Source organism: Neoarius graeffei, chromosome 5 (assembly GCF_027579695.1).
Source record: "Neoarius graeffei isolate fNeoGra1 chromosome 5, fNeoGra1.pri, whole genome shotgun sequence".
In the NCBI taxonomy this organism is placed as follows: Eukaryota; Metazoa; Chordata; class Actinopteri; order Siluriformes; family Ariidae; genus Neoarius; species Neoarius graeffei.
Genome location: NC_083573.1, coordinates 56855228 through 56882053, shown reverse-complemented (window position 1 = coordinate 56882053; position 26826 = coordinate 56855228). Strand labels below are relative to the sequence as shown.

The 26826-nt window shown below is 43.4% G+C and overlaps 1 protein-coding gene across 1 annotated transcript in view; it reads left to right on the top strand.

Moving 5' to 3' along the window:
* Window positions 1-26826, top strand: part of rsu1 (Ras suppressor protein 1) — a 77368-nt gene that overhangs the window by 34521 nt on the left and 16021 nt on the right. Inside the window, exon 8 of the mRNA XM_060920616.1 lies at window positions 23043-23175. Coding sequence (XP_060776599.1) covers window positions 23043-23175 — 133 coding nt within the window. The remainder of the gene's footprint in view (window positions 1-23042; window positions 23176-26826) is intronic.

The following is a 26826-nucleotide window of genomic DNA, read 5'->3' as shown; positions in this document are numbered from 1 at the left end:
TCCAATCAGGATGCTTTTTGTCTAGCATGCGGTACATGAACAGTCTCTCTCGCGCTCCCTCGCGCACTCCGTCATATGTGCGATGCAGACGTTAATGTTTCGCGTGCACGCACTTGCTCGCTTGCTCTAGATTCCGGGAGATATTCTCCAATTTGCGAGCATCAGGGAGCCACTATCAATATGCGGGAGACTCCCGGAACTTCCGGGAGACTTGGGGTGTCTGCACTAGACATAGAGAGCATGAACACTAGACAGTGTTTATGTAGAGAGCATGCGCACTTCAATCAATCTTTTATTTCAATCACATATAAACATGTAATAGACTACATGAGTCTGCAAATAGCGCACTGCTAATCAAGACAGACTCATGTTTACAAAGGAAAAAAATTATATGAATTAATATAATACTTAAATATGTATGAAAAAGATAATAAAACATGACAAATTAACAACTATTTGGTAAAAAGAAAAAGAGGAGACAATACTTGTTATTCGATATAAAGGTACAGTAATACAGTAACATTGAAAAAATATATAGAGAGAGAGGTATACTTGTCATACTGATAATTCATGTATGGTATTAAATAATATTTAAAGTTAAAACTAAGATAAATATAGGCTCCAGCTTGCCTGCGACCCTGTAGAAGGATAAAGCGGCTACAGATAATGAGATGAGATGGGAGACTAAGATAAATATATATAGCCCTTAATTATATATAGAAATAAAGTTATGTAGAAAGAAAGAGTTTGGAGATGTCAACATCATATCCATATCTACTTAAATCAGAAAAAAAGGTGGTGTCTGACTTTTTTCTTGAACAACAATTTAGATGAAGATCTTGTAGAAGTTGAAATCTGGTTCCATACCCTAACACCAACACGGGAAAATGAGTTCTTTTGTAGATTTGTACGAGAATACTGAGTATATAAGTTCTTGGAGTAAGATGCCCTAGTGTTATAAGAATGGATACTAGAAATAGAAGAAAATAATTTACAAATGTTTGAGGGTGCACTTTAACAATGTCATACATTAATTTAGAAATATATTCATAGAAAAGATGATTTACTGGTAAAATATTGGTTTTGGAAAACAATGGAAGGGCACTTTCTCTATTATCAACAAAATGGATTAAATCTTAAAGCTCGTTTTTGTAGGATTAATACTTTATACGAGTTTTATAAGCCTGTCCCCAAGAACTAAGACCATATGTTAAGTAAGGTTGAATCAGAGAGCGATATAATGTCATAAGGGTATGTAGTGGAATAAAATGTCTAAGCTTGGCCAAAAGGCCGACAACCTTGCTTATTTTGTTGCAAATAAAATCAATATGAGGCTTCCAAGAAAGATTGTCATCGATTATTAAACCCAAATATTTGACAAACTTTACGTTCAAGTGAAACAAGTTTGTTTTGAGACACTGTTTTGAGTATGTTTTGCACAACCTGTCAACCTCGATTACAATTTTGTATCTCTGTATTGGCCTAATTTAATGTTTTAAAGTAATTATTTTTTCGACTAAAATGAATGACTAAAACTGGACTAAAACCCTTTGTTTTCGTCGACTAAAACTAGACCAAAACTATCAAGGATGGAATTGACTAAAATGTGACTAAAACTAAGCATTTCATCCAAAAGACTAAAACTAAATCAAAAATGGCTGCCAAAAACAACACTGGATTCAAGTAGTGAAGACAACGGAGACAACACTGGGGTGTAAATATGGTTGTTTTCTCATAAACAAACCAGCGTTGATGTAGGATTCAGCAGGAGGTGTCCCGCACATGACGTCACGAAAATCAATGTTTGCCGGGAAATCCAAATGGCAAGTTTTTTCAGAGGCGGACCAATTCGCCTCAAGTGGCTTGATTTCAACTGAATTTTTCTGGTATTGCGCAAGGTAAAAAAAAAATTGCACAAAATGTGACAGATATTTGACCAAAGTTTAATATAAAATGGGAAAATTACATTGATCTTGCTCCTGAATTTACCCGTGATATGCACTTTAAACTACTGATGCACATGTAGCGGATTTTTCTCTAACTCCACCACAAAGTAACAACTTCACACAGTGCACTGATTTTTGACTGTTCTGGGAAGATCAGCAGCTTTGTTTTAGCACAGTTCAAAAGAGGGATACAGGTTCATCAGTCAAGTATTCCAGCTGCCTCTCTCAGTATAACCAAGATAATAGCAAAATAAAATCAGTCAGTCAATTCTACAATAGCAGTAATAATTGTATGACAATAACAAGTTGTCATATGGTGGTATTTCTGTTAGTCTTATTAGTCTACCTGCAGTTTTGTTTAATCACAGTACAAAAGATGGATATGGGTTCAGCAGTTTAGTATTCCAGCTAACGAGGTAAATGGCAAAATATGGGTCCCCCCCCCCCCCACACACACACACAAGCTTGGCAGAACAAGTCAGTACAAGAGAAAGGAATAAAATTTTTTGCTTACATTAATGTTCAAACAATGACAATTCTAGGCATACACTGTCAATCACTAATATTACAAACGGCCTCATCACCATCAAATTAGTCATTATGCTGATGAAATTGTATAAAATCAGATATTCTGCAGTAGCAATGTATTAAGCTGAGGGAAATATATGGGAAAAAAAAAATAAGCGACCACTTTAAATTTTTTCTTAAATCAGCATCTCTGTATGGCAGCCATCTCATTCCAGTGTCTGCGCTGGAATTCCAACACAAGCCCACCTCATTTTACTTACTGAGGTACTGATTAGATGATCACCTGAAACAAATCTTATTTAATGAGGAAAAGAATAAAAATCTTCATCACTATCCTGTTAAGGGGGGGCAAGATGTGGTGAGTTAGGATCCACTAGCAGAACACAAACCAGAAAATCCAATGAATAATAATTTAAAAAAAAATTAATTAAAGTCCAAAAAAAAAAAAAAAAGTCTAGCAAAAATAATCCAGACCACAACGAGGTAGACAAAGTGCCAATATGAAAAAACATAAAAAAAAGTGCAAAAAACATGAAAAACTGACATAAAACGTGAGTGCAAAGAACTGTGGCTAAGACTAGGCAAAACAGAGCAAAAATTCAGGAAGCAAAAAAAAAAAAAAGGCACAGAGACGACGTGAGAGACAAGACGTTCTGGCAAAGTCCCCTTCTGAGAACAGCCTATTTATACACAGCAGAGCAGACCAGGAAGTGAATGCCGGCAAGTCCAGGGTGGATCATGACAGTACCCCCCCCCCCCCCCCCAATGAGCGCCTCCAGGTGCTTTAGGAAGAGCAGCAGGGTGTTGCCGGTGGAACTCCGTGATAAGTGTTGGGTCCAGTATGAACCTGGCGGGGACCCAACTTCTTTCCTTGGGACCGTAACCCTCCCAGTCCACCAGGTACTGGAGACCTCTGCCTCGCCACCGCATCTTCAGCAGTTTCTTGACCGTGTAGGCCTCGCCGCAATCAATGAGCCTGGGAGGAGGTTTGGAGGGTGGGAGCAAAGGACTGGAAACCAGAGGTTTAAGCTGTGATACATGAAAGGTGGGGTGAACACGTTGCATGGTGAGTGGTAATGCCAGTCTAATGGAACATGGGTTGATTACCTTCTTGATGAGGAAGGGTCCAAGGAACCTGGGTGCCACCTTGCGAGAGACCGCCCTAAGTGGCAGGTGGCATGTGGAGAGCATAACTCATTGACCCACTCGGTAGGTGGGTGCCTTGGAGCGACGTTTGTTGGCCTGCTTCTTGGATGCGAAGGCAGAGGTAATGAGTCTTCTCTGGGCCAATGCCCACGTTCCCCTGCAGTGGTGTATAAAGGCCTGGGCTGATGGTACGGTGACCTCCTCCTGGCTGGGGAACAGTGGCGGTTGGTACCCTAGTGAGCACTGGAATGGAGAGAGACCTGTGGCAGAGGAAGGGAGAGTGTTATGTGCGTATTCGAGCCAAGGTAGGTACTTGCTCCAAGAACTGGCATCCCTGGACACCATGCACCTGAGTGCAACCTCCAAAGCCTGGTTAGCCTGTTCTGCCTGGCCATTGGTCTGTGGGTGGAAGCCTGAGGAGAGACTACAGGTGGCCCCGATGAGTTTGCAGAAGGCTCTCCAGAACTGTGCAGTGAAATGAGGACCCCGGTCAGAAACTGTCGGTAGGCAGACCATGTAGGCAGAAAACGTGGTGGATGAGTAGTTCTGCGGTCTCTTTGGCTGAGGGGAGCTTGGGCAGAGGAATGAAATGGATGGTCTTAGAAAAACAGTCAATGACAGTGAGGATGCATGTATTGCCACCTGAGTTGGGGAGTCCGGTGATGAAGTCCAGGGCAATGTGAGACCAAGGTCGATGTGGAGTAGGAAGGGGGTCTTAGTAAGCTGGCAGGGGGTCGATTGGCTGTCTTGTTCTGGGAGCATGTGTCGCAGGCTGCCACGAACTCCTGGATGTCCTCCTTGATGGATGGCCACCAAAAGCACTGCTGGATGAGAGCCAGGGTTTGGGTGGCTCCCGGATGACAGGCCAGCTTGGAACTGTGACCCCACTGCAGCACCAGAGTTCGCACATGACAGGGAACAAACAGATGGTTATGAGGAATATTGTTGGAGTTACCTTCACCGGGGTCCTGCTTCAGGGCCTTCTGCACGAGCGTCTCAACTTCTAGAATAGCGGCTCCCACCAGGCAGCATGGAGGAAGGATAGGCTCTGGTGGCTTGGACTCCTCTTGGTGGGAAGAGAACATCCTGGACAGGGCATCGGGTTTGCTGTTCTTGGAGCCTGGACGGTAGGGGAGCGTGAAGTTGAATCGGGAGAAGAAGAGAGACCAACGGGCTTGACAAGAGTTGAGACGTTTGGCAGACTTGAGGTACTCCAGGTTTTTATGGTTGGTCCAGACTAGGAAAGGGAGGTCAGACCCCTCGAGCCAGTGCCTCCACTCTTCCAAGGCTAGTTTCACAGCCAGTAGTTCTGGGTCGCCGATGTTGTAGTTTCGTTCGGTTGAGGATAGCCAGCGGGAGAAGGAGCATGGGTGGACCTTGTTGTCGATGGCCCTCTGGGATAGGATGGCTCCAACCCCTGACTTGGAGGCGTTGACCTCGATGATAAACTGCTTGGTAGAATCAGGTATGGTGAGAATGGGTGCTGTGGTAAACCTATGCTTGAGACTGGAAAAGGCTTTCTCTGCTTCCTCCCCCCACTTGAACTTGGTCGAGGTCAGGGCTGAGAGCGGTCCAGCCACCATGCTGAAGTTGCGGATGAAACGCCTGTAAAAGTTGGCGAACCCTAGGAAGCGCTGGAGCTCTCGTCTCAAAGATGGGGTGGGCCAGTCAGCGATTGCCTCCAGCTTGAGGGGGTCCATCTGGATCTTGGCTGGTGAAAGGATGAACCCCAGGAACGAGACAGAGCCTTTGTGGAACTCGCTCTTCTCTGCCTTAACGAACAGCTTATTCTCCAGCAGGCATTGAAGAACCTGCCGGACCTGACCCCAATGTTCCTCTAAGGAGTGAGAGAAAATCAAGATATCGTCCAGGTAAACAAAGACAAAGGTATTGAAGTCCCTCAGGACATCATTAACCAACGCCTGGAATACCGCAGGCATGTTAGTCAGGCCGAAAGGGACTACGAGGTACTCAGTGGCCTGTGGTGATGTTGAAGGCTGTCTTCCACTCATCCCCTTCTCTGATCCTAACTAGGTGATAGGCGTTGCATAAGTCCAGTTTAGTGAACACCTTAGCTCCCTGGAGTAGTTCGAAGGCTGTAGTCATGAGCAGTAGTGGGTAGCGGTTCTTGACTCTGATGGCATTGAGACCTTGATAGTCAAGTCAGTGCAAGGCAAGGCAAGTTTATTTATATAGCACATTTCATACACAATGGCAGTTCAATGTGCTTTACAGAAGTAAAAACTTCTGTGAAGTGCAGGGGTGGAGCAACTTGTCTTTCTTCTCCACAAAGAAGAATCCCACCCCTGCTGGGGAGGAGGAGGGGCAGATGATCCCAGCTGCCAGAGACTCAGTGATTTATTTCTCCATGGCTTGTCTCTCGGCGGGGGAAAAGAGAGTAGAGACGTCCCTTGGGTGGCGCCGTCCCTGGCAGGAGGTCGATACTGCAGTCATAGGGCCTATGAGGGGGAAGGGACACTGCTCGGGTCTTACTGAAGACAGGCTTGAGGTCCAGATATTCCGGAGGCACATGAGAAAGGTCGTGACACTTGCTGGCTGAGGTGGTTTGGTGGGAGGCAGAGCAGAGTTCAGGCAGGAGGCCAGGCAGGAAGGACTCCAGCCTAAGATGGTGTGGTCAGTCCAGTTTAAGTGGGGGTTGTGCTGCATCAACCAGGGTAATCCAAGAATAACGGGTACATGAGAGTTGTTCATGACGTGAAGTTGTATAGTTTCGGAGTGATTGCCTGAAATCCTTAGGGTGAGTGGGATGGTGAGGTGAGTGATGGTGGTCAAGCCAGTGCCATTGAGTGTCAGGACAGTGAGAGGGACCTCGAGGGCAAGTAACGGGATTCCGAGATCCTTGGCGGTGGCGGAGCAGATCAGGTTCCTGTCTGCCCCTGAGTCGACGAGTGCCTGAAGATGGTGATGCCGATTGTTGAGAGTTATGATTATGGGGAGCAATGGTTGGTCAGCAGGGGACTGGTTCCGAGCATTGCCCACCAGGGCCCCTCGATTCATTGCTGAGCTTGTCCTTTTAGCGGGCAGGCTCAGCAGATGTGTCCCTGCTGACCGCAGTAGAAACAAGCCTCTGTGCTCCGTCGGCGCAGTCATTCCTCCGCTGACACCCGTACCCGATCTACCTGCATGGGTTCAATGGACGAGGCAGGTGGTAGAGAGAGGTTGAATTTGTGGTGGCTCCTCTCCTCCATCATTGGACCCACACGTCAATATGATTGGCAAGGTCCATCAGGCTGGAGAGGTCCGACGGCAGTTCCCGCGAAACGAGTTCATCCTTGATGGCATCGGATAAGCCATGTAGGAACGCGTCGACCAGGGCACTATCATTCCAACTGCATGATGCTGCCAACACCCGGAACTCGATGGCATAATCCGAGGTAGATCGGGACCCCTGCCGCAGCTCCATGAGCTCTCTTGCTGCCTCCCGGCCGGACAGAGAGCAATCAAATGTTTGCCTCATTTCCTCAGAGAATTCCTTGAAGCTGGAACAGGGCGCGTCGGTGTCCCAGACTGCTGTCCCCCATTCCCTGGCCTTGCCGGTGAGGAGCGTGATGGTATAGGCTACCCGGGAGCGTGCTGTGGTGAAAGCCAGAGGTTGAAGCTCCAAGATCAGCAAACACTGACAAAAAAGATCTGCAGGTACCTGGTTCTCCACTGTAGGGGGGAGGCAAAGGGAGTCTTGATTCGTGGAGAGCGGCGGTGGTGGGAGGTGAAGAAAGAGACGGCTGGGCAGGCACGGCTTGGGAGTGCTGGAGTTGTATGGCTAGAAGGTTGAGTGAGTCGAACAGGGTGGCCAGGTTCTGAGTGATCTGCTGGAGTTCCTGTTGGTGGGTCCTGAGGAGGGCTCCTTGCTGCTGCATAGCCGTTCTCAGATGGTTAAGTTCCGCTGGAGCCATGTTGGCCAGAACATACTGTTAAGGGTGGCGAGATGTGGGGAGTTAGGATCCAATAGTAGGACACAAACCAGAAAATCCAATGAATAAAAAATGATTTAAAGTCCAAGAAGAGTCAACAAACAAAAATAGCAAAAATAATCCAGACAACAACGAGGTGGACAAAGTGCTAATATGGAAAAAAAACATGAAAAATAGTTCTGACAAAAACTGGAGACAAAAGAACATAGTGCACAATACATGAAAAACTGACAAAACGTGAGTGCAAAGAACTGTGGCTAAGACTAGGCAAAACAGAGAGCAAAAATCCAGGAAGCAAAAAATGGCACAGAGCCGACATGAGAAACAGACAAGACATTCTGGCGAAGTCCCCTTCTGAGAACAGCCTATTTATACACAGCAGAGCAGACCAGGAAGTGAATGCCGGCAAGATGGAAGTCCTGTCCTGGATCCAGATTGCACTGAACTGGGAGATAGTAAATCTCCGGAGTGGAACTCCGGGGCGGATTATGACACATCCTCTTGCAGTAGGACCAGTTTGGATGGCAAAAACAGTGATGGTAGTACCTTAAATTTAATTAGAATACAAAAATCTCTATTCATCATGCCAAAAGAGTTAAAAAGAAAAGTTTTGAGTGAGAAAAGGAAGGGTTCAAATCTGGCTTGACTAGTAGAGGGATACAGTGAGCATCAGGTCACTTCCATCCTCAAAATTTCAAAGACGGCAGCTCATAAGAATAAGGTCAAGCAGCAGACATTGGGGACAACAAAGTTACAGCCTGGTAGATGGCAAAAACGACTCCACTGACTGGGATGATCGTCAACTCCTTTGAATGCCACTCACCAGTCATAGGATGACATCAGGTGACCTACAAAAAGAATGGCAAATAGCACACCAAGGATGGTTCGAAACAGGCTCCTCCAGGTGGGATTGAAGTCATCCAAAGCAAGAAAAAAAGCCCTTCATCAATGAGAGAAGCAAAGAAGAGCCAGGCTGAGGTTTGCTAAAGACCATAAGAATTGGACCGTAGAGGACTGGAGTAAGGTCGTCATCTCTGATGAGTCCAATTTTCAGCTTTTCCCGTCACCTGGTCATCTTTTGGTTAGACGGAGACCTGGAGAGGCCTACAAGCCACAGTGTCTCACACCTATTGTGAAATTTGGTGGAGGATCAGTGATGATCTGGGGGTGCTTCAGCAAGACTGGAATGGAGCAGATTTTTGTTTGTGAAGGACAAATTAATCAAGCCATGTACAAGGTTAACCTGGAAGAAAATATGCTTCCTTCTGCTCTGACAGGGTTCCCTAACTCTGAGGATTGGGTTTTCCAGAAGAACAATGCTCCATGCCACACAGCCAGGTCAGTCAAGCTGTGGATGGAGGACCACAAGATCAAAACCCTATCATGGCCAGCCCAATCTCCAGACCTGAACCCCACTGAAAACCTTTAGAATGCGATTAAGAGGAAGATGGATGCTCGCAAGCCATCAAACAAAGCTGAGCTGATTGAATTTTTGCTCTGGGAGTGGCATAAAGTCACTCAACAGCAACGTGAAAGACTGGTGGAGAGCATGCCAAAGACGCATGAAAGCTGTGATTAAATGTCAGGGTTATTCCACCAAATATTGATTTCTGAACTCACGCCAAGTTCAAACATTAGTATTGTGTTTAAAACGGGATATGATCTTGATTTTTTTTTTTATGCATTATTCAAGGTCTGAAAACACTTCATCTTTTTTATTGTTTTGACCAGTTGTCATTTTCTGTAATTAAATGCTCTGACTATTTTTATGTGGAACATGGGGAAATATCAGTAGCTTATGGAATAAAACAAAAATGTTCATGATGATGAAGCTTTTTTTTTTTTTTTTGTCTCCTGTACACTCAAGCACAGTGAAATTCCTCCTCTGCATTTAACCCATCTGAAGCAGTGAACACACGCACAAGTGAGCAATGAGCACACACATGCAGAGCAGTGGGCGGCTATGCTACAGTGCCTGGGGTGCCTTGCTCAAGGGCACTTCAGCCATGATACAGGTAGAGGGGAACATGCTGTTCGTTCACTGAACTCCCCTCACATTTTTCCCACCGGTCCCAGGAATCAAACTGTCGACTCTTTGGGCCCATGGCTGCTTGTCTAACCTTCAGGCCATGGAGTATGTTGTGTTCCTCAAACACATACTTATAAATAGTAAAACCAGGGATATTACATGCTACTAAAAATCCTTAACATTTCATCCACAATATTCAGCAATCACCGTTAATACTAACGGCATCTTTATCTTCATCAAACTCTTCATTAAACAAATCATATATACAAACTGGGTATTGTACAATAATGATGTATTAAATTGAACATGCATACCGGTATAACCTGTGATCTCTCTACTACTAAAGGAAGGTTGTCAGTCTGTAACTATATGGTGACATACCTCATCTCACAACAAAAATCGCTACCAGGAGACTGGCTTTTGCAGGACATTGTAAAAGGGCAGAAGGGAGTGTGGTGTCAAAAGTGGTTATATGGCAGCCTGGACAAGGGAGAAGAACGCAAGGGCATCCCATAAGACCTACGTTGACCTACTACAGGATGACACTGGCTATGAGATCCAGGAGACTGAAACCAGCATGTAGGATAGATGTTCTTGGGGAGCCATCATCAATGCCCCACAGCAAGAGTTGATGGAGAGTGAGTGAGTCTGTCTGTTCACCTGTGCAAATCAACACAACTGGACCCGCATACGCTATACTTTGCACATGGATTGGTGACACCCCAGAGGGGCCCAAGACAGCAGTTTCGGTTTTCCAAAACATGGAATTAGTGCTAATCCGATACACCAATAATTTCGCATACACTACATGCTCGCGCTAACACACTGTGCGCAGCCTCAGTGGGGAATCCCCTCCCTAATTCACCGGAGAGTTTCCATTGTATGGGACCTCGCAATCAGCGCTCCTCACCGGAGACTTCTGATAGGGCTGAGTCTACGTCACTGAGAAGGCGCGGGGAGAGGTTTACGTCATTTTGACAGAACACGGTGCAAACATATCTATCACGTGTGTCCACTCAACTCTCCACTGGGCCATTCAGAGGAAATCAGGGTCATGGGCAATAACTACTTGTATTAATAAATAAGAATTCTTACTATTTTATATACAATGTTAATTTTCTTTGCTGGCGCACATTCACATACGTGTCTATCTCAGTATAAACATCAGCTGAGTTGACAACAAACACTTCAATCATCATGACAACGGCATCAGATCAAAGGTTATAAAATTTAAAAAATTATAATTACAACCCCGATTCCAAAAAAGTTGGGACAAAGTACAAATTGTAAATAAAAACAGAATGCAATAATTTACAAATCTCAAAAACTGATATTGTATTCACAATAGAACATAGACAGCATATCAAATGTCGAAAGTGAGACGTTTTGAAATTTCATGCCAAATATTGGCTCATTTGAAATTTCATGACAGCAACACATCTCAGAAAAGTTGGGACAGGGGCAATATGAGGCTGGAAAAGTTCAAGGTACAAAAAAGGAACAGCTGGAGGACCAAATTGCAACTCATTAGGTCAATTGGCAATAGGCCATTAACATGACTGGGTATAAAAAGAGCATCTTGGAGTGGCAGCGGCTCTCAGAAGTAAAGATGGGAAGAGGATCACCAATCCCCCTAATTCTGCGCCGACAGATAGTGGAGCAATATCAGAAAGGAGTTTGACAGTGTAAAATTGCAAAGAGTTTGAACATATCATCATCTATAGTGCATAATATCATCAAAAGATTCAGAGAATCCGGAAGAATCTCTGTGCGTAAGGGTCAAGGCCGGAAAACCATACTGGGTGCCCGTGATCTTTGGGCCCTTAGACGGCACTGCATCACATACAGGCATGCTTCTGTATTGGAAATCACAAAATGGGCTCAGGAATATTTCCAGAGAACATTATCTGTGAACACAATTCACCGTGCCATCCGCCGTTGCCAGCTAAAACTCTATAGTTCAAAGAAGAAGCCGTATCTAAACATGATCCAGAAGCGCAGACGTCTTCTCTGGGCCAAGGCTCATTTAAAATGGACTGTGGCAAAGTGGAAAACTGTTCTGTGGTCAGACGAATCAAAATTTGAAGTTCTTTATGGAAATCAGGGACGCCGTGTCATTCGGACTAAAGAGGAGAAGGACGACCCAAGTTGTTATCGGCGCTCGGTTCAGAAGCCTGCATCTCTGATGGTATGGGGTTGCATTAGTGCATGTGGCATGGGCAGCTTACACATCTGGAAAGACACCATCAATGCTGAAAGGTATATCCAGGTTCTAGAGCAACATATGCTCCCATCCAGACGACGTCTCTTTCAGGGAAGACCTTGCATTTTCCAACATGACAATGCCAAACCACATACTACATCAATTACAGCATCATGGCTGCGTAGAAGAAGGGTCCGGGTACTGAACTGGCCAGCCTGCAGTCCAGATCTTTCACCCATAGAAAACATTTGGCGCATCATAAAACGGAAGATACGACAAAAAAGACCTAAGACAGTTGAGCAACTGGAATCCTACATTAGACAAGAATGGGTTAACATTCCTATCCCTAAACTTGAGCAACTTGTCTCCTCAGTCCCCAGACGTTTACAGACTGTTGTAAAGAGAAAAGGGGATGTCTCACAGTGGTAAACATGGCCTTGTCCCAACTTTTTTGAGATGTGGTGTTGTCATGAAATTTAAAATCACCTAATTTTTCTCTTTAAATGATACATTTTCTCAGTTTAAACATTTGATATGTCATCTATGTTCTATTCTGAATAAAATATGGAATTTTGAAACTTCCACATCATTGCATTCCGTTTTTATTTACAATTTGTACTTTGTCCTAACTTTTTTGGAATCAGGGTTGTACAAAGTTATAATATAAAGACATAAAAATAAACAAAAAAGACAGAAAAGGCATTTGGTTTGCTGAAACTGAACCTCTCTCTCTCTCTCTCTCTCTCTCTCTCTCTCTCATTGCACACATTTTATATCCTTCCATGTAAAGCCATTTTAGTGGTGGTGTCTTTTTTTTGTTTGTTTGTCCGTGCAGCAATACTTTTATTCTGTTTCTCCCTTGTTACTTGCCACAAAATGTGTAACAAAATAAATGAGTAAATATAAAAAAAAAAAAATCAGTTCAATTGCGCACACATTAACACGAAGGACGTAAACTGACATTTTTGAATTCCAGGATTGAAATGACAGAATTCTAGAGTTAAAATATATTATAAATTTATATTCATTATATAAAGAATAAAGCTGACAGCAGTCAGTTATAGGAAATAATTAATGGGGTGTGTTTGTGTGTGCCACCAACCCCTCTATTGTTATTGCATACATTTGTGGGAAGAAAATCTCATAAATTTCACAGATTTTTTTTTTTTAAGATCTCTTAAACTTATTACAACCAGATATTAAAACTGCATGGCTCTATAGTAAAAGAGTCTGGGTGCTAAACTGGCCTGCCTGCAGTCCAGACTTGTCTCCAATTTAAAAAATTTGCCGCATTATGAAGCGCAAAATATGACAAAGGAGACCCCGAACTGTTGAGCAACTGAAATTGTATATCAGACGAGAATGGGGCAACATTTCCCTTTCAAAACTACGGCAATTGGTCTCCTCAGTTCCAAAACATTTACAGAATGTTGTTAAAAGTAGAGGTGATGCAACACAGTGGTAAATGTGCCCCTGTCCCAACTTTTCTGAAACATGTTGCTGACATCAAATTCAAAATGAGCATATATTTTTCAAAAAACAATAAAAAAATTATTGGTCGCAACAGCTGATATGTTGTCTTTGTACTATTTGCAATGAAATATAGGATTTCCATGATTTGCAAATCTTCACAGTCTGGTTTTATTTGTGCTTTACACAATGTCCCAACTTTTTTGGAATTGGGGTTTTGTGTGTGTGTGTGTGTATATATATATAATATATATGTACAGTTGTGCTCATAAGTTTACATACCCTGGCAGAATCTATGATTCTTTGACCATTTTTCAGAGAATATGAATGATAGCACAACAAAAACATCTTTTCCACTCATGCTTAGTGGTTGGGTGAAACCATTTATTGTCAAATGACTGTTTTCTCTTTCTCATCTCATTATCTCTAGCCGCTTTATCCTGTTCTACAGGGTCACAGGCAAGCTGGAGCCTATCCCAGCTGACTACGGGCGGAAGGCGGGGTACACCCTGGACAAATCGCCAGGTCATCACAGGGCTGACACATAGACAACCACCCACACTCACACCTACGGTCAATTTAGAGTCACCAGTTAACCTAACCTGCATGTCTTTGGACTGTGGGGGAAACCGGAGCACCCGGAGGAAACCCACGCGGACACGGGGAGAACATGCAAACTCCGCACAGAAAGGCCCTCGCCGGCCACAGGGCTCGAACCCGGATCTTCTTGCTGTGAGGCGACAGCACTAACCACTACACCACCATGCCGCCCTGCTTTCTCTTTTTAAATCATAATGACAACAGAAACTACCCAAATGACCCTGATCAAAAGTTCACATACCCTGGTGATTTTGGCCTGATAACATGCACAGAAGTTGACACAAATGGGTTTGAATGGCTAATAAAGGTAACATCCTCACCTGTGATCTGTTTGCTTGTAATCAGTGTGTGTGCATAAAAGCTGAGTGAGTTTCTGGGATCCAGACAGACTCTTGCATCTTTCATCCAGCCACTGATGTTTCTGGATTCTGAGTCATGGGGAAAGCAAAAGAATTGTCAACGGATCTACAGGAAAAGGTAGTTGAACTGTATAAAACAGGAAAGGGATGCAAAAAGATATCCAAGGAATTGATAATGCCAGTCAGCAGTGTTCAAACTGTGATTAACAAATGGAAAATCAGGGGCTCTGTTAAAACCAAGCAAATGCCACAAAGTATCTCGCCAACAATACGCCAGACAGCACAGAGACAAGCCTCAAAACTTCTGGAACAAGGTAATTTGGAGTGATGAGACCAAAATTGAACTTTTTCGCCACAACCATAAACGTTACATTTGGAGAGGTGTCAACAAGGCCTATGATGAAAGGAACACCATTCCTACTGTAAAGCACGGAGGTGGATCGCTGATGTTTTGGGGATGTGTGAGCTACAAAGGCACAGGAAACTTGGTCAAAGTTGAAGGAAAGATGAATGCAGCACGTTATCAGCAAATACTGGAGGCAAATTTGCACTCATCAGCCCGGAAGCTGCGCATGGGACGTACTTGGACGTTCCAACATGACAACGATCCAAAACACAAGGCCAAGTCGACCTGTCGTTGGCTACAGCAGAACAAAATGAAGGTTCTGGAGTGGCCATCTCAGTCTCCTGACCTTAATATCATTGAGCCACTCTGGGGAGATCTCAAGCAAGACAGCCCAGGAATTTACAGGAACTGGGAGGCTTTTTGCCAAGAAGAATGGGCAGCTTTACCATCTGAGAAAATAAAGAGCCTCATCCACAACTACCACAAAAGACTTCAGGCTGTCATTGATGTTAGAGGGGGCAATACACGGTATTAAGAACTGGGGTAGGTAAACTTTTGATCAGGGTCATTTGGATGTTTTTTGTTGTCATTATGATTTAAAAATAGAAAACACAGTTGTTTATCAATAAATGGCTTCACCCAACCACTAACCATGAGTGGGGAAAAAAGTTTTTGTGTTATCATTCATATTCTCTGAAAAAAGGCCAAGAAAGCAAAAAATTCTGCCAGGGTATGTAAACTTATGAGTACAACTGTATGTCTGTGTGTATATATATATATATATATATATATATATATATATATATATATATATATATAACTTTAAATTGCTGCAGGAAACAAAATAAATAATGTATTAGGACAAGCTATTAATATGCACTTGTGGTTTATCTTACAGTCTACACTACTTTATAATAGGCCTCAAAAACTGGTTCTGTTCTAATGACAAATTTTTATGGTACCAAATTTATTCATCACATGTATTCTTTTATTATTGTCTGATGAATAAGATTAATTTAGGGATGACATGCAATCTTTTCCAAAAGTATTGGAACAGCAAGGCCAGTTGTTTCTGTTACACGCTGAAGATGTTTGGATTTGAGATGAGATGATAGATCTGAGTTTCAGCTTTTATTTCCTGATATTTACATCTTGATGTGTTAAATTAATTAGAACATGGCACCTTTTGTTTGACCCCATCCATTTTTCAAGTGAACAAAAATATTGGAACATGTGACTGATAGATGTTTCTTGTTGCCCAGGTTAAACAGTGAATAGCTGTGAATGTCTACTCTTGGTCTGAGTTTTGGGTTTCACCTGTGAAGACTGGATTTCTTGTTAAAAAAGGATAAACCAACATGAAGACCAGAGAGCTGTCTATGGTAGAAAAGCAAGCCATTTTGAAGCTATGAAAAGAGGGGGGAAAGAAAGAGGGTGGAAGGCTTTAGACAGGGTCAAGTCACTCACCCAACCTTAATCCAATTGAGCATGCATTTCACCTCCTGAAATGGAGGCTGGAGGGGAACCCACACACACACCACCCAAAAAACAACAAAAAACAAACAAAGAAGCTATGGTGCAAGCTTGGAAAAGCATTACAAAAGAAGAATACAGCACTTTGGTGTTGTCAGTGGGTCACTGGCTTGATGCATTTTTTTTTTTGCAAGCAAGTGATATGCCACAAAATATTAAGTGTTATTTACTATAATTTACTCGAAGACTATCTGTTCATGTTCTTACACTGGACGTAAATAGCTAATGAAATGAAAGCTGAAATTCTGATCTTTTGTCTCGTGTTCATCTTTTGATCTCAGTGCCAGATGTATAGAGAAAAAAAGACTTGGCCTTGCTTTTCCAGTACTTTTGGAGGGGACTGTATCTTCTACATCTAGCAGTTTACCATTAAATTATTGTATTCACAGCATTATGAATTTGTTAAAATAAAATTGCAGTTGATGATGTGTGTAAAGTATCAGTGTGCACTGGGTGGCCTCCCTGTCGTGCCTTTCTTGGACCCCTGTAGGAAAAGCGGTGCATATAGAGCTTATTAAGACCCTAACGTTATGTCTCCTTAATCTTGTTTCTCAAAGCCCAGTCTTGTTAGAGCTGCCACAGATGTGTGTGTGTGTGTGTGTGTGAGAGAGAGAGAGAGAGAGAGAGAGAGAGAGAGAGAGATGGGAAGTGATGAGCAGAGCCCAGCTAACAAGGAGCAGCCAAGCACACACATGAGGGAAAGGCAGAAGGGGAGTACTACTGGGAGAGGAAGCAACACTGAAAGAGGAGGGACAAAGGAACAACAATGCCCCTTTCATACCAAGTGGCCCACCCGGGTTATACCCATGTTGATTTGTGTTTGAAAGGGTTAACCCACATTGTCCTACTTGGATCGGAAAAAGGTCGATGTTAATTGACCCCAAATTGCACCATCCGGGTTGCTAACAGCCAGGGCGGGACTAATGAATCTCAACTTACAAACTTACAAACTTTCTTTATTTTCGAACACATTAAACAAGACGAGCTGTATGTACCATTTTCCCTCCACCACAGTTACTCAGCACGTGCATGACTTCGGGGTGAAAATGAAAACATGGCAGCTGAAACAAAGCACACACCTCTTCTCAGGCATCTCCTTGATTATTATTAGTAGGTACTAAGCTACTCTCCATGCACTGAACCGCTGTGCACGCTTGATATGTTTATGAAATTGAAACTCATACGAGCACCAGCATGCGAGCGAGCGAGCGGTAAACCTCTGTGAAGTTGGCACTCCATATGATAAGAATGTGAATAAAAGTATTTTGATTTGTTTGTGCGTGTAAAATAAATGTGGCCGAATCTTTATATATTTGTTTGTCCATATTTTGTGCAGGGCGGCACGGTGGTGTAGTGGTTAGCGCTGTCGCCTCACAGCAAGAAGGTCCTGGGTTCGAGCCCCGGGGCCGGCGAGGGCCTTTCTGTGTGGAGTTTGCATGTTCTCCCCATGTCCGCGTGGGTTTCCTCCGGGTGCTCCGGTTTCCCCCACAGTCCAAAGACATGCAGGTTAGGTTAACTGGTGACTCTAAATTGACCGTAGGTGTGAATGTGAGTGTGAATGGTTGTCTGTGTCTATGTGTCAGCCCTGTGATGACCTGGCGACTTGTCCAGGGTGTATCCCGCCTTTCGCCCATAGTCAGCTGGGATAGGCTCCAGCTTGCCTGCGACCCTGTAGAAGGATAAAGCGGCTAGAGATAATGAGATGAGATGAGATATTTTGTGCATGTAAAATAAACATGGCTGAATCTTTATTAGGTTGTAACATGTTGAGGTTATTAAGGTTTAATTTACCACAAGTGAGCGAGCAGTGAAAGCCTCACAGTGAAAGCCTCACAGAGGAAGCTAATGCCCCGAGGACCAGAGTCCTATCTGCAAAATCAACTACACGTATTGGATACTGGAATGTGAGAACTCTCTACCAGGCATCCAAACTAGCACAGGTCATTAAGGAAATGGAAGAATACAATATTAACATACTAGGTCTTAGTGAGATCCGTTGGACAGACTCAGGCAAGTTTGTATCAGACAACAAAACCATATTATTCTCAGGCCGACAAGATGGAATCCACCGGGATGGAGTAGCTCTTATACTGGACAAGCCAGCCAGTAACGCACTTGAGGAATGGTCACCCATAAATGAGCGTCTCTTGACTGCAAGATTCATAACTAACCATGTAAAGGTCACCATAGTGCAGTGCTATGCTCCAAAAAATGAACGTGAGGATACCCACAAAGATGCACTCTACCAGCAGCTCCAAGATCTGGTCGACAGGACCCCTCGCCATGACATCCTTATTGTCATGGGAGACATGAACGCACAGATCGGAAGAAGTAGAGAGGGTTTTGAGCATACCCTGGGCCCTCACACTTTCGGCAACCATACAGACAGCGGGAATAGACTTATGCAGTTCTGCTCAATGAACAATATGAAGATTGGCTCATCACTTTTTGAGCACAAGGACATTTACAAGGTAACATGGTTATCAAATGACCATACAACTAGGACACAGATTGACCATATCGCCATTGGTCCAAGATGGAGGACCCCATGTCTACAAGATGTCCGTGTATACAGAGGAGCGGATGTCAGCAGCGACCACTACCTCTCTATTGCCAAAATAAAGATCAAACTAAAGAGGCAAAAGAAGAAGGCATCTCTACTCAAGAGATTTGACACCAGCAAATTGAAAGATCCTGCTACAGGAGAGCAGTTTGAGGCCTCCCTGAGAAACCGGTTCTCTGCTCTAGCAGACCCGCCTCCAGGGTCAACAGTATGGTGGTATGAGCTGAAGGAAGCAATGACTGCAGCGGGGGAAGAAGTCTTGGGCTACAAGAAGTCCTTCCGAGAAGCTTGGATCAGTGATCACACCTGGAAACTAATCAGTGAAAGGAAAACTCTCCACCAGAGGAGATACAACAAGAAGTCTGGCAACAATGCTGTCCACCATGAGTACATGGAGAAGAACAGAGAAGTGAAGTGCAGTGTCCAGAGAGATAGATGGGCATGGATGGAGAGACAGGCAGAGGAAGCAGAAGGAGCAGCAGCCCGGAATGATATGCGAACTGTATAGCAGATAGCCAAGAAGATCACTGGTAGTTCCAAAGCCCACTCAGGCCCAGTCAAGGTGAAGGACGGGACCCTATTGTCGAAGGGAGAGGACAAACTTGCCAGATGGGCAGAACACTTCAAGGAAGTCCTCAACCGTCCAGACCCTACTTCACCACCAACAGTTTTCAATGAACCGTCGCACCCACTACCCATTGACACCGGTGACTTTACAGAAACTGAAGTCCAGGAAGCAATCAAAACCCTGAAGAACAACAAATCACCAGGCATGGATTGCATTACTGCTGAGATGCTGAAAGCTGGGGGTGACTGCACTGTCCAATGGATGTGTCATCTCTGCAACCAGGCTTGGAACTCAGAAGTACCAGAGGACTGGAAGAACGGAGCAGTAGTGTGCATTCCCAAGAAAGGCAACCTCACAGAATGCGACAACTGGAGGGGAGTGACACTTCTCTCCATACCGGGGAAGGTGTATGCTACATGCATCTTGAACCGCATGAGAGATGCAGTAGACCAGGTCCTCCGGGAGCAACAAGCTGGATTCCGCCCAAAGCGATCTTGTGCAGAGCAGATATTCACTCTACGGCGAATCATCAAGAAATGTACAGAACTACAAACACCACTGGCCATTAGTTTTATTGACTTCACCAAGGCTTTCGATAGCATCCATAGGCCTTCACTATGGAACATTTATGTACTCATATTGAGTTCCAAGTAGACTCACCTCTGCAATCAAGCAAATATATGCTGACTCAAAGTGTTGTGTTCGGACGGATGAGGGATACAGCGGGTGGTTTGACGTTGTAAGTGGTGTCCGCCAAGGATGCGTCCTGTCACCAATCCTTTTTGCCATGGCTATCGATTGGGTACTTGGGAAGGCAACAAAGGAGAGAGGGATACAGTGGGTACAGGAAACAAAACTAGCAGACCTTGACTTTGCTGACGACATCGCTGCGCTGGCTGACTGTACACGAGACCTCCAACCCCTAGTGAACGACACAGGCTCATCTGCAAGCAGCATTGGACTCAGCATCAGTGCCAAAAAGACAAAGAACATGCTGGTAGGGACACACCCTCCACCAACAAGTGTGATCATTGACCAGAACGAAGTGGAAGTGGTGGAGAACTTTACCTACCTAGGGAGCTCCATCAACAACAGAGGAGACATGGATAAAGAACTGGACTGCAGAATAGGAAAGGCCTCAGCTGCTTTCAACCAGCTGGCAAGATCTGGGCTAATAAGAAACTTTCCCTCAAGACAAAGCTGTGGTTTTACAACAGTAATGTTGTCTCCACTCTCTTGTACAGTTGTGAAACCTGGCACATGAAAATAAGTCAAGAAAAGAGACTGGATGGCTTTGATAGTAAATGTATGCGGAAGATCCTGGGCATCAGATGGGATGATTTCGTTACCAACAGGGAGATAAGAGCCAGAACCAATCAGCAACAAGTGTCTGCAACAATATGTAAATGGCGTCTGAGCTGGCTAGGCCATGCTACAAGGCTCGTGCCAGACAGACTGGCAAACCAAGTCCTGCCATGGAACCCACAGGGGAAGAGATGCAGAGGTCGCCCTAGGATGAACTACAGACAGATGATTGAGAGGGACCTCCAAGCAGTCAACATGAGTTGAAAGGATGTAAGGAGGATGGCTGCTGACCGAGCCTGCTGGGCCAACCTAACTGCCTCATGTGTCAGACGACACGGGAACCCCTAAGTCTAAGTAAGTAAGAGCGAGCGGTGAACCTCCGTGAAGTTGGCGCCCCATATGATAAGACTGTAAATAAATGTATTTTGATTTGTTTGTCCATAGTTTGTGCATGTAAAATAAACAAACTTGCTTCATTATTTCTTAAGTTATTGATGTTAATGGTGTGCTGGTTGACGTCACATCATTAAAACATTTACCGATTGATTTCTCTAAAACTGTTTGAGCACAGTTTTATTGTGTGCGCGCACACAAATTATTCACAAACAAATCTAAATACTTTTATTCGTGTTCTTCTTATATGGGGTGCCAATTAAAGCCAGCACAGAGAAGACCTCGCTTTCAACAGGCGCAGAGACAATGCACCCAAGAGAAAAGAGCATAGGAGGTCCAGACAGTGTGTGTGTGTGTGTGTGTGAGAGAGAGAGAGAGAGAGAGAGAGAGAGATCTGCCCATTTCCAGCCTATGAGTTACTTATTAAGCATCTCTCCAGGTTATGACCCAGGTCCTATCTGAATCGTTATGAACAGGGGCTAACCAGTATTTACTCACTTGGTTTGAACTGACAAAAGAAGGGTGGAACATTGGTCAAATAACCCTGGTCTTTGGTATGAAAGAGACATTTGATGGTGCAGGCACTTTAGGATTCCAAATGTTATGAAGAAAAGTCATCCTGCAATCCCTGGCAGTACAGAGCAGTAACTTAATCATAATAGTTGATGGGGAAAATTATAAAGATTTTTTTAAACAGCTCACTGCTGTTGAGTTTATTAAGGTTTAATGTTGTACTAAATGGTCTATTCTTTGGTATCTCTGGTAATTATCTTTAAAAGTACTTCTCACTGGAGAGAAGCTTCATCCTATCTTAAGCTCTTGATCTCTAAAGTAGGATCTTAGCAGGACAGTGTGAAAACTGTGGAGTTGAAAGTGAGGCAACAGATTAATGTCTAAATTACACTAATGGTGCTGTCTGGCTGGTTTTATGAGGCATGACGTTGTATGCCAAAGTCCAAGTTTAATTTAGCTACTCCTCTGACAGCTTTTTCAACACTTAGTAATCAGAAACAATTTAATTAGGCCCCTTGTGTGCTACAATGTGCTACATTAGCACTGTGACCTGCATCGTTATGCCGTCTCTTTTTTTTTCTTTCTCCCTTACATACAGTACCAGTCCAGAGTTTGGACACCTGTACTCATTCATAGGTTTTTCTGTATTTTAACTATTTTCTACATTGCAGAACAATACCGAAGGCGTCAAAACTGTGAAATAACATCTGGGACAGATATAGAATTATGTGGTAAACAAAAAAGTGCTAAACAAAATATTTTTCATGTTTTAGATTTTTCAAAATAGCCACTGTTTACCTTGATGACGCTTTGTACACTATTGGCATTATCTTAACCAGCTTCATGAGGGGGCGGCACGGTGGTGTAGTGGTTAGCGCTGTCGCCTCACAGCAAGAAGGTCCTGGGTTCGAGCCCCAGGGCCGGCGAGGGCCTTTCTGTGCGGAGTTTGCATGTTCTCCCCGTGTCCGTGTGGGTTTCCTCCGGGTGCTCCGGTTTCCCCCACAGTCCAAAGACATGCAGGTTAGGTTAACTGGTGACTCTAAATTGACCGTAGGTGTGAATGTGAGTGTGAATGGTTGTCTGTGTCTATGTGTCAGCCCTGTGATGACCTGGCGACTTGTCCAGGGTGTACCCCGCCTTTCGCCCGTAGTCAGCTGGGATAGGCTCCAGCTTGCCTGCGACCCTGTAGAAGGATAAAGCGGCTAGAGATAATGAGATGAGATGAGATGAGCTTCATGAGGTAGTCACCTGGAATGCTTTTCAGTGAACAGCTTGTGCTTTGTCAAAAGTTATTAGTGCAATTTCTTGCCTTCTTAATGTGTTTGAGATCAAGCAGTAAATAGTAAATAATAAAAATACAGTAAATAGCCCTATTCCATAACTGTAGTAATCCATATTATATCAAGAACTGCTCGACTAAGAAAAGAGAAATGAAACCCATCATTAATTTAAGACATGAAGTGTCTTTTAATTAATAAAAACAGAGAAAAAAATTGAATTAGAAGGTGTGTCCAGCCTTTTGACAGGTACTTTACTTATTCCCCTTTCATCTCATTCCCACCCCTCTTTGAGGAATCCTTGACTCACTTTTTGTCTCTTTCTATGCAGGTAATCTGGACCTGACTGGCCCAAAGCAGGTGTTTAAGGCAGAGAGTAACCCATGGGTAACTCCCATAGCAGACCAGTTCCAGCTGGGTGTCTCCCATGTCTTTGAATATGTCCGCTCCGAGACCTACAAGTAGTAAGTGACTTTGTTACCATGCTTTGGACTAAATGAGCAATCAAGTAATGTGCCTGTGTTGTTAATTATAGATCACAGTGCATGCATATCTTTGTAGATACAGTTGTACTGCCTTGTTATTCTATAACTGCATAGTAGAAGGCATTCACATTCACAGTGATAAGCCCTCACACTGGTGAACGTGTAGCTTCAGTGTTAGGAAAATCGGATATGTCCTGTTAATGCTAGTCAGGCATTTCTAGGCCAGAGTGTTTTTGGCTGTGGCGGCATGGTGGGGTGTAGTGGTTAGCACTGTTGCCTCACAGCAAGAAGGTCCTGGGTTCGAGCCCAGTGGCCGATGAAGGCCTTTCTGTGTGGAGTTCGCATGTTCTCCGCGTGTCTGCGTGGGTTTCCTCCGGGTGCTCCGGTTTCCCCCACAGTCCAAAGACATGCAGGTTAGGCTAACTGGTGGCTCTAAAGTGACCGTAGGTGTGAATGTGAGTGTGAATGTTTGTTTGTCTCTATGTGTCAGCCCTGCGATGACCTGGCGACTTGTCCAGGGTGTACCCCACCTCCCAGTCTGTCAGCCCATAGTCAGCTGGGATAGGCTTCAGCTTGCCTGCGATCCTGTACAGGATAAGCGGCTACAGATAATGGATGGATGGACAGATGTTTTGGCTGCTATGGCACACAGTTTTTTGAAATTTCTAAGAACATCCTAAAAATTGTATCCGAACTCTAAATGAGATTTAGTATTAATGTGAATTTTTATAGGCTATAAACATGTACGACTACAGACAGTGTGAACATCAGCAGCAGGTATACACTGCGATGATGAAAAGGAATGTCATAAATTTATTATAATAATCTGTTTTAGATTAGTGTTTTTATTTATTTTCAGTTATGTTTTCGCTACTGATATTTAGCTAAATTTTATATTTCCCATGTGAAATGTTATACAGTTTTGTTTTTTTTTTAACCCTGGACAACCATTTATGGTGATAAGAATCACCTAGATACCTTCTTATACACATGTGCATGCCGAGACCTTACAACAAAGCCGTGAAGTGATGCATGGCAGAGTATTTGTAATAAATAAAGCTCTAAAACAGCCATCTTTCCCTGGAACCTCCTCACTGAGTTCTCGTCAGGTTGGTGTTCAGGGGCGATGAGAACCACATGGATACGGTATGCCATAGGTGTGTAACTATACACAAAAATCTAATTCAGTATGATTCAATATGATTATAGTGTCAAATAATCATTGCCTAAATATGTGCTTTATGTTTCCATTTTCTGTTAAAATATTCAACATTATGAAACTCATATAATTGTACTGTAACTTAGAGGCAGTGTAGGTAATTTTGGAGAAACCAACAAGAGTAATCTAGATTTTGAAAGTATCCAACCAAAAAATCCCACCTCCTCCTTTCAGTCCAACCTCCAAAACAACTCCTCCAAGACACATGAACGCACACCGCCTGATTACATCTGGTGAGTGCAGACAGAGTAGTCATAATGAATCTCATCTCATCTCATTATCTCTAGCCGCTTTATCCTGTTCTACAGGGTCGCAGGCAAGCTGGAGCCTATCCCAGCTGACTGCGGGCGAAAGGCGGGGTACACCCTGGACAAGTCGCCAGGTCATCACAGGGCTGACACATAGACACAGACAACCATTCACACTCACATTCACACCTACGGTCAATTTAGAGTCACCAGTTAACCTAACCTGCATGTCTTTGGACTGTGGGGGAAACCGGAGCACCCGGAGGAAACCCACGCGGACACGGGGAGAACATGCAAACTCCACACAGAAAGGCCCTCGCCGGCCCCGGGGCTCGAACCCGGACCTTCTTGCTGTGAGGCGACAGCGCTAACCACTACACCACCGTGCCGCATCATAATGAATATAAACAATAAACATGGCTATTGGTAGTACTCACAGCTATCGTCTAGTTCGCTGGCTTTAACAAGTCTGCCGGTCCTTGTGGAAGACTCCAGTCATGCTCAGTGAGTGCACAGGTAGGTAGATCAGCAGGTATGGAATGAATGAAATGATTGGATGGGATTTTTTTCAGCCCTGAGACTGCCACAGATGACTTTTTTAATTGCCAGAGCGTATGATTTCTTTATTGTTGTCAGGATGTAAAAAAAAATTCAAGGAACATAACAAAAATGCTTCTAAAAATATTACCTACCCTAGTTTTACTGACAGTGTTTGCATGATCCATTTAGACTCTTTAGCAGCATGTAACACAAAACAAAACAAAAGCCGTGTGTTAGAGTGTAACAATTAAATGTGGCTGGCTTTCCCTGGCGTGACTACGGCCGGTGTGTCTCGGTTTCTTATTTTGCTGTTAGCTAGCTGTGCTGAATATATATCGTACTGTGCATAAATCTTAGGCACTTTTTAAAAAATGCTATAAAACAAAGATGGCTTCACAATTAATTCAATGTAAATGTTTCTACATAAAAACTCCACTATAAAGAGCAGTAAACAGTAATAACTGAATAACGTCAGTATTTGGTATGACAACACATTGCTTTTTAAAAATGCACCAGTAGTCTCAGTTTGAAACGTGTTCTATTAATTTATGTTACGTTCTTTACTGATTTACAGACATTTTTATACAAACTGTAACATTTTTTTTGTTGGGAAAGTGATGTTTGGAAACCTGAAATATTTTCACTGACCAATAATTGCAGAAGTCTGAAAAAAAAAAATCAGTTGACTAAGAATTTTGCACAGTACTGTAACTGTAATAAAAATTTAAATAGTATTTGAAGAGTGAAAGCACGGCCTTTTGGCCCCATCATTCAGTCTGTAATCCTGCATTTGTTTTTTTACCCTCGTATAAACCCTGGTGTTTTCTTTTGGCCCTATGATACATGTATGATGGATTGAGTAATGCAACTTGCTCTTATAAAACAGAGCAATATCCTTTTGGTGACTGACCCCTTGAAAATGGTTCCTCCAGGAACCATGACGTTTCAGTTGTCAAGACAAAAGAAAAACTAAAATACAAATACAAATACAAGAGCATGTTGTTTTGTGCACAAGAGCATTGTGACGTATCTTTCTGTTTTTGTATTTTAGTTTTTCCATTGTCTTGACAACTGAAACGTCATCGTTCCTGGAGGAACCATTTTCAAGGGGTCAGTCACCAAAGGGATATACAGCACCCGCAATGTAATCTGATTAGATAAAACACCGTTCTCACAAATGTAACTCTCATTCCACCATCTCTTTCTCGCTCTTCCTGTTATGCCCTTTAAGTAAAAGACATCTATCCAATGATGTCTGCCTTTTATTGAATATTCACTCTAAATATAGACTCACTATACAGGCCAGATTTATTTCTGAACATATTTCTGGATCAAGCACAGTGAGCAGTCATTTTTATTAAGAGTTCTGTCAATTTACCTCAGAACCATACAAATTAAAGTCAAACCTGGAGGCATTCCTCTTTTAAGAGTGTCAGTGTAAATCTCTTGTCCCAGTGATCTCTACATCAATGACTAACTTTTATCCTCTGGCTATTTAATATAATACACACAACTTGCCTCCAGTGGTTCTGAAGGGAAAAGCAATACTGGCATAATTCACACATTTGTATCGTCAGTGTCCGTTCTCAAGAAAAATCCATCCTACAGGTATGTAATGGACAC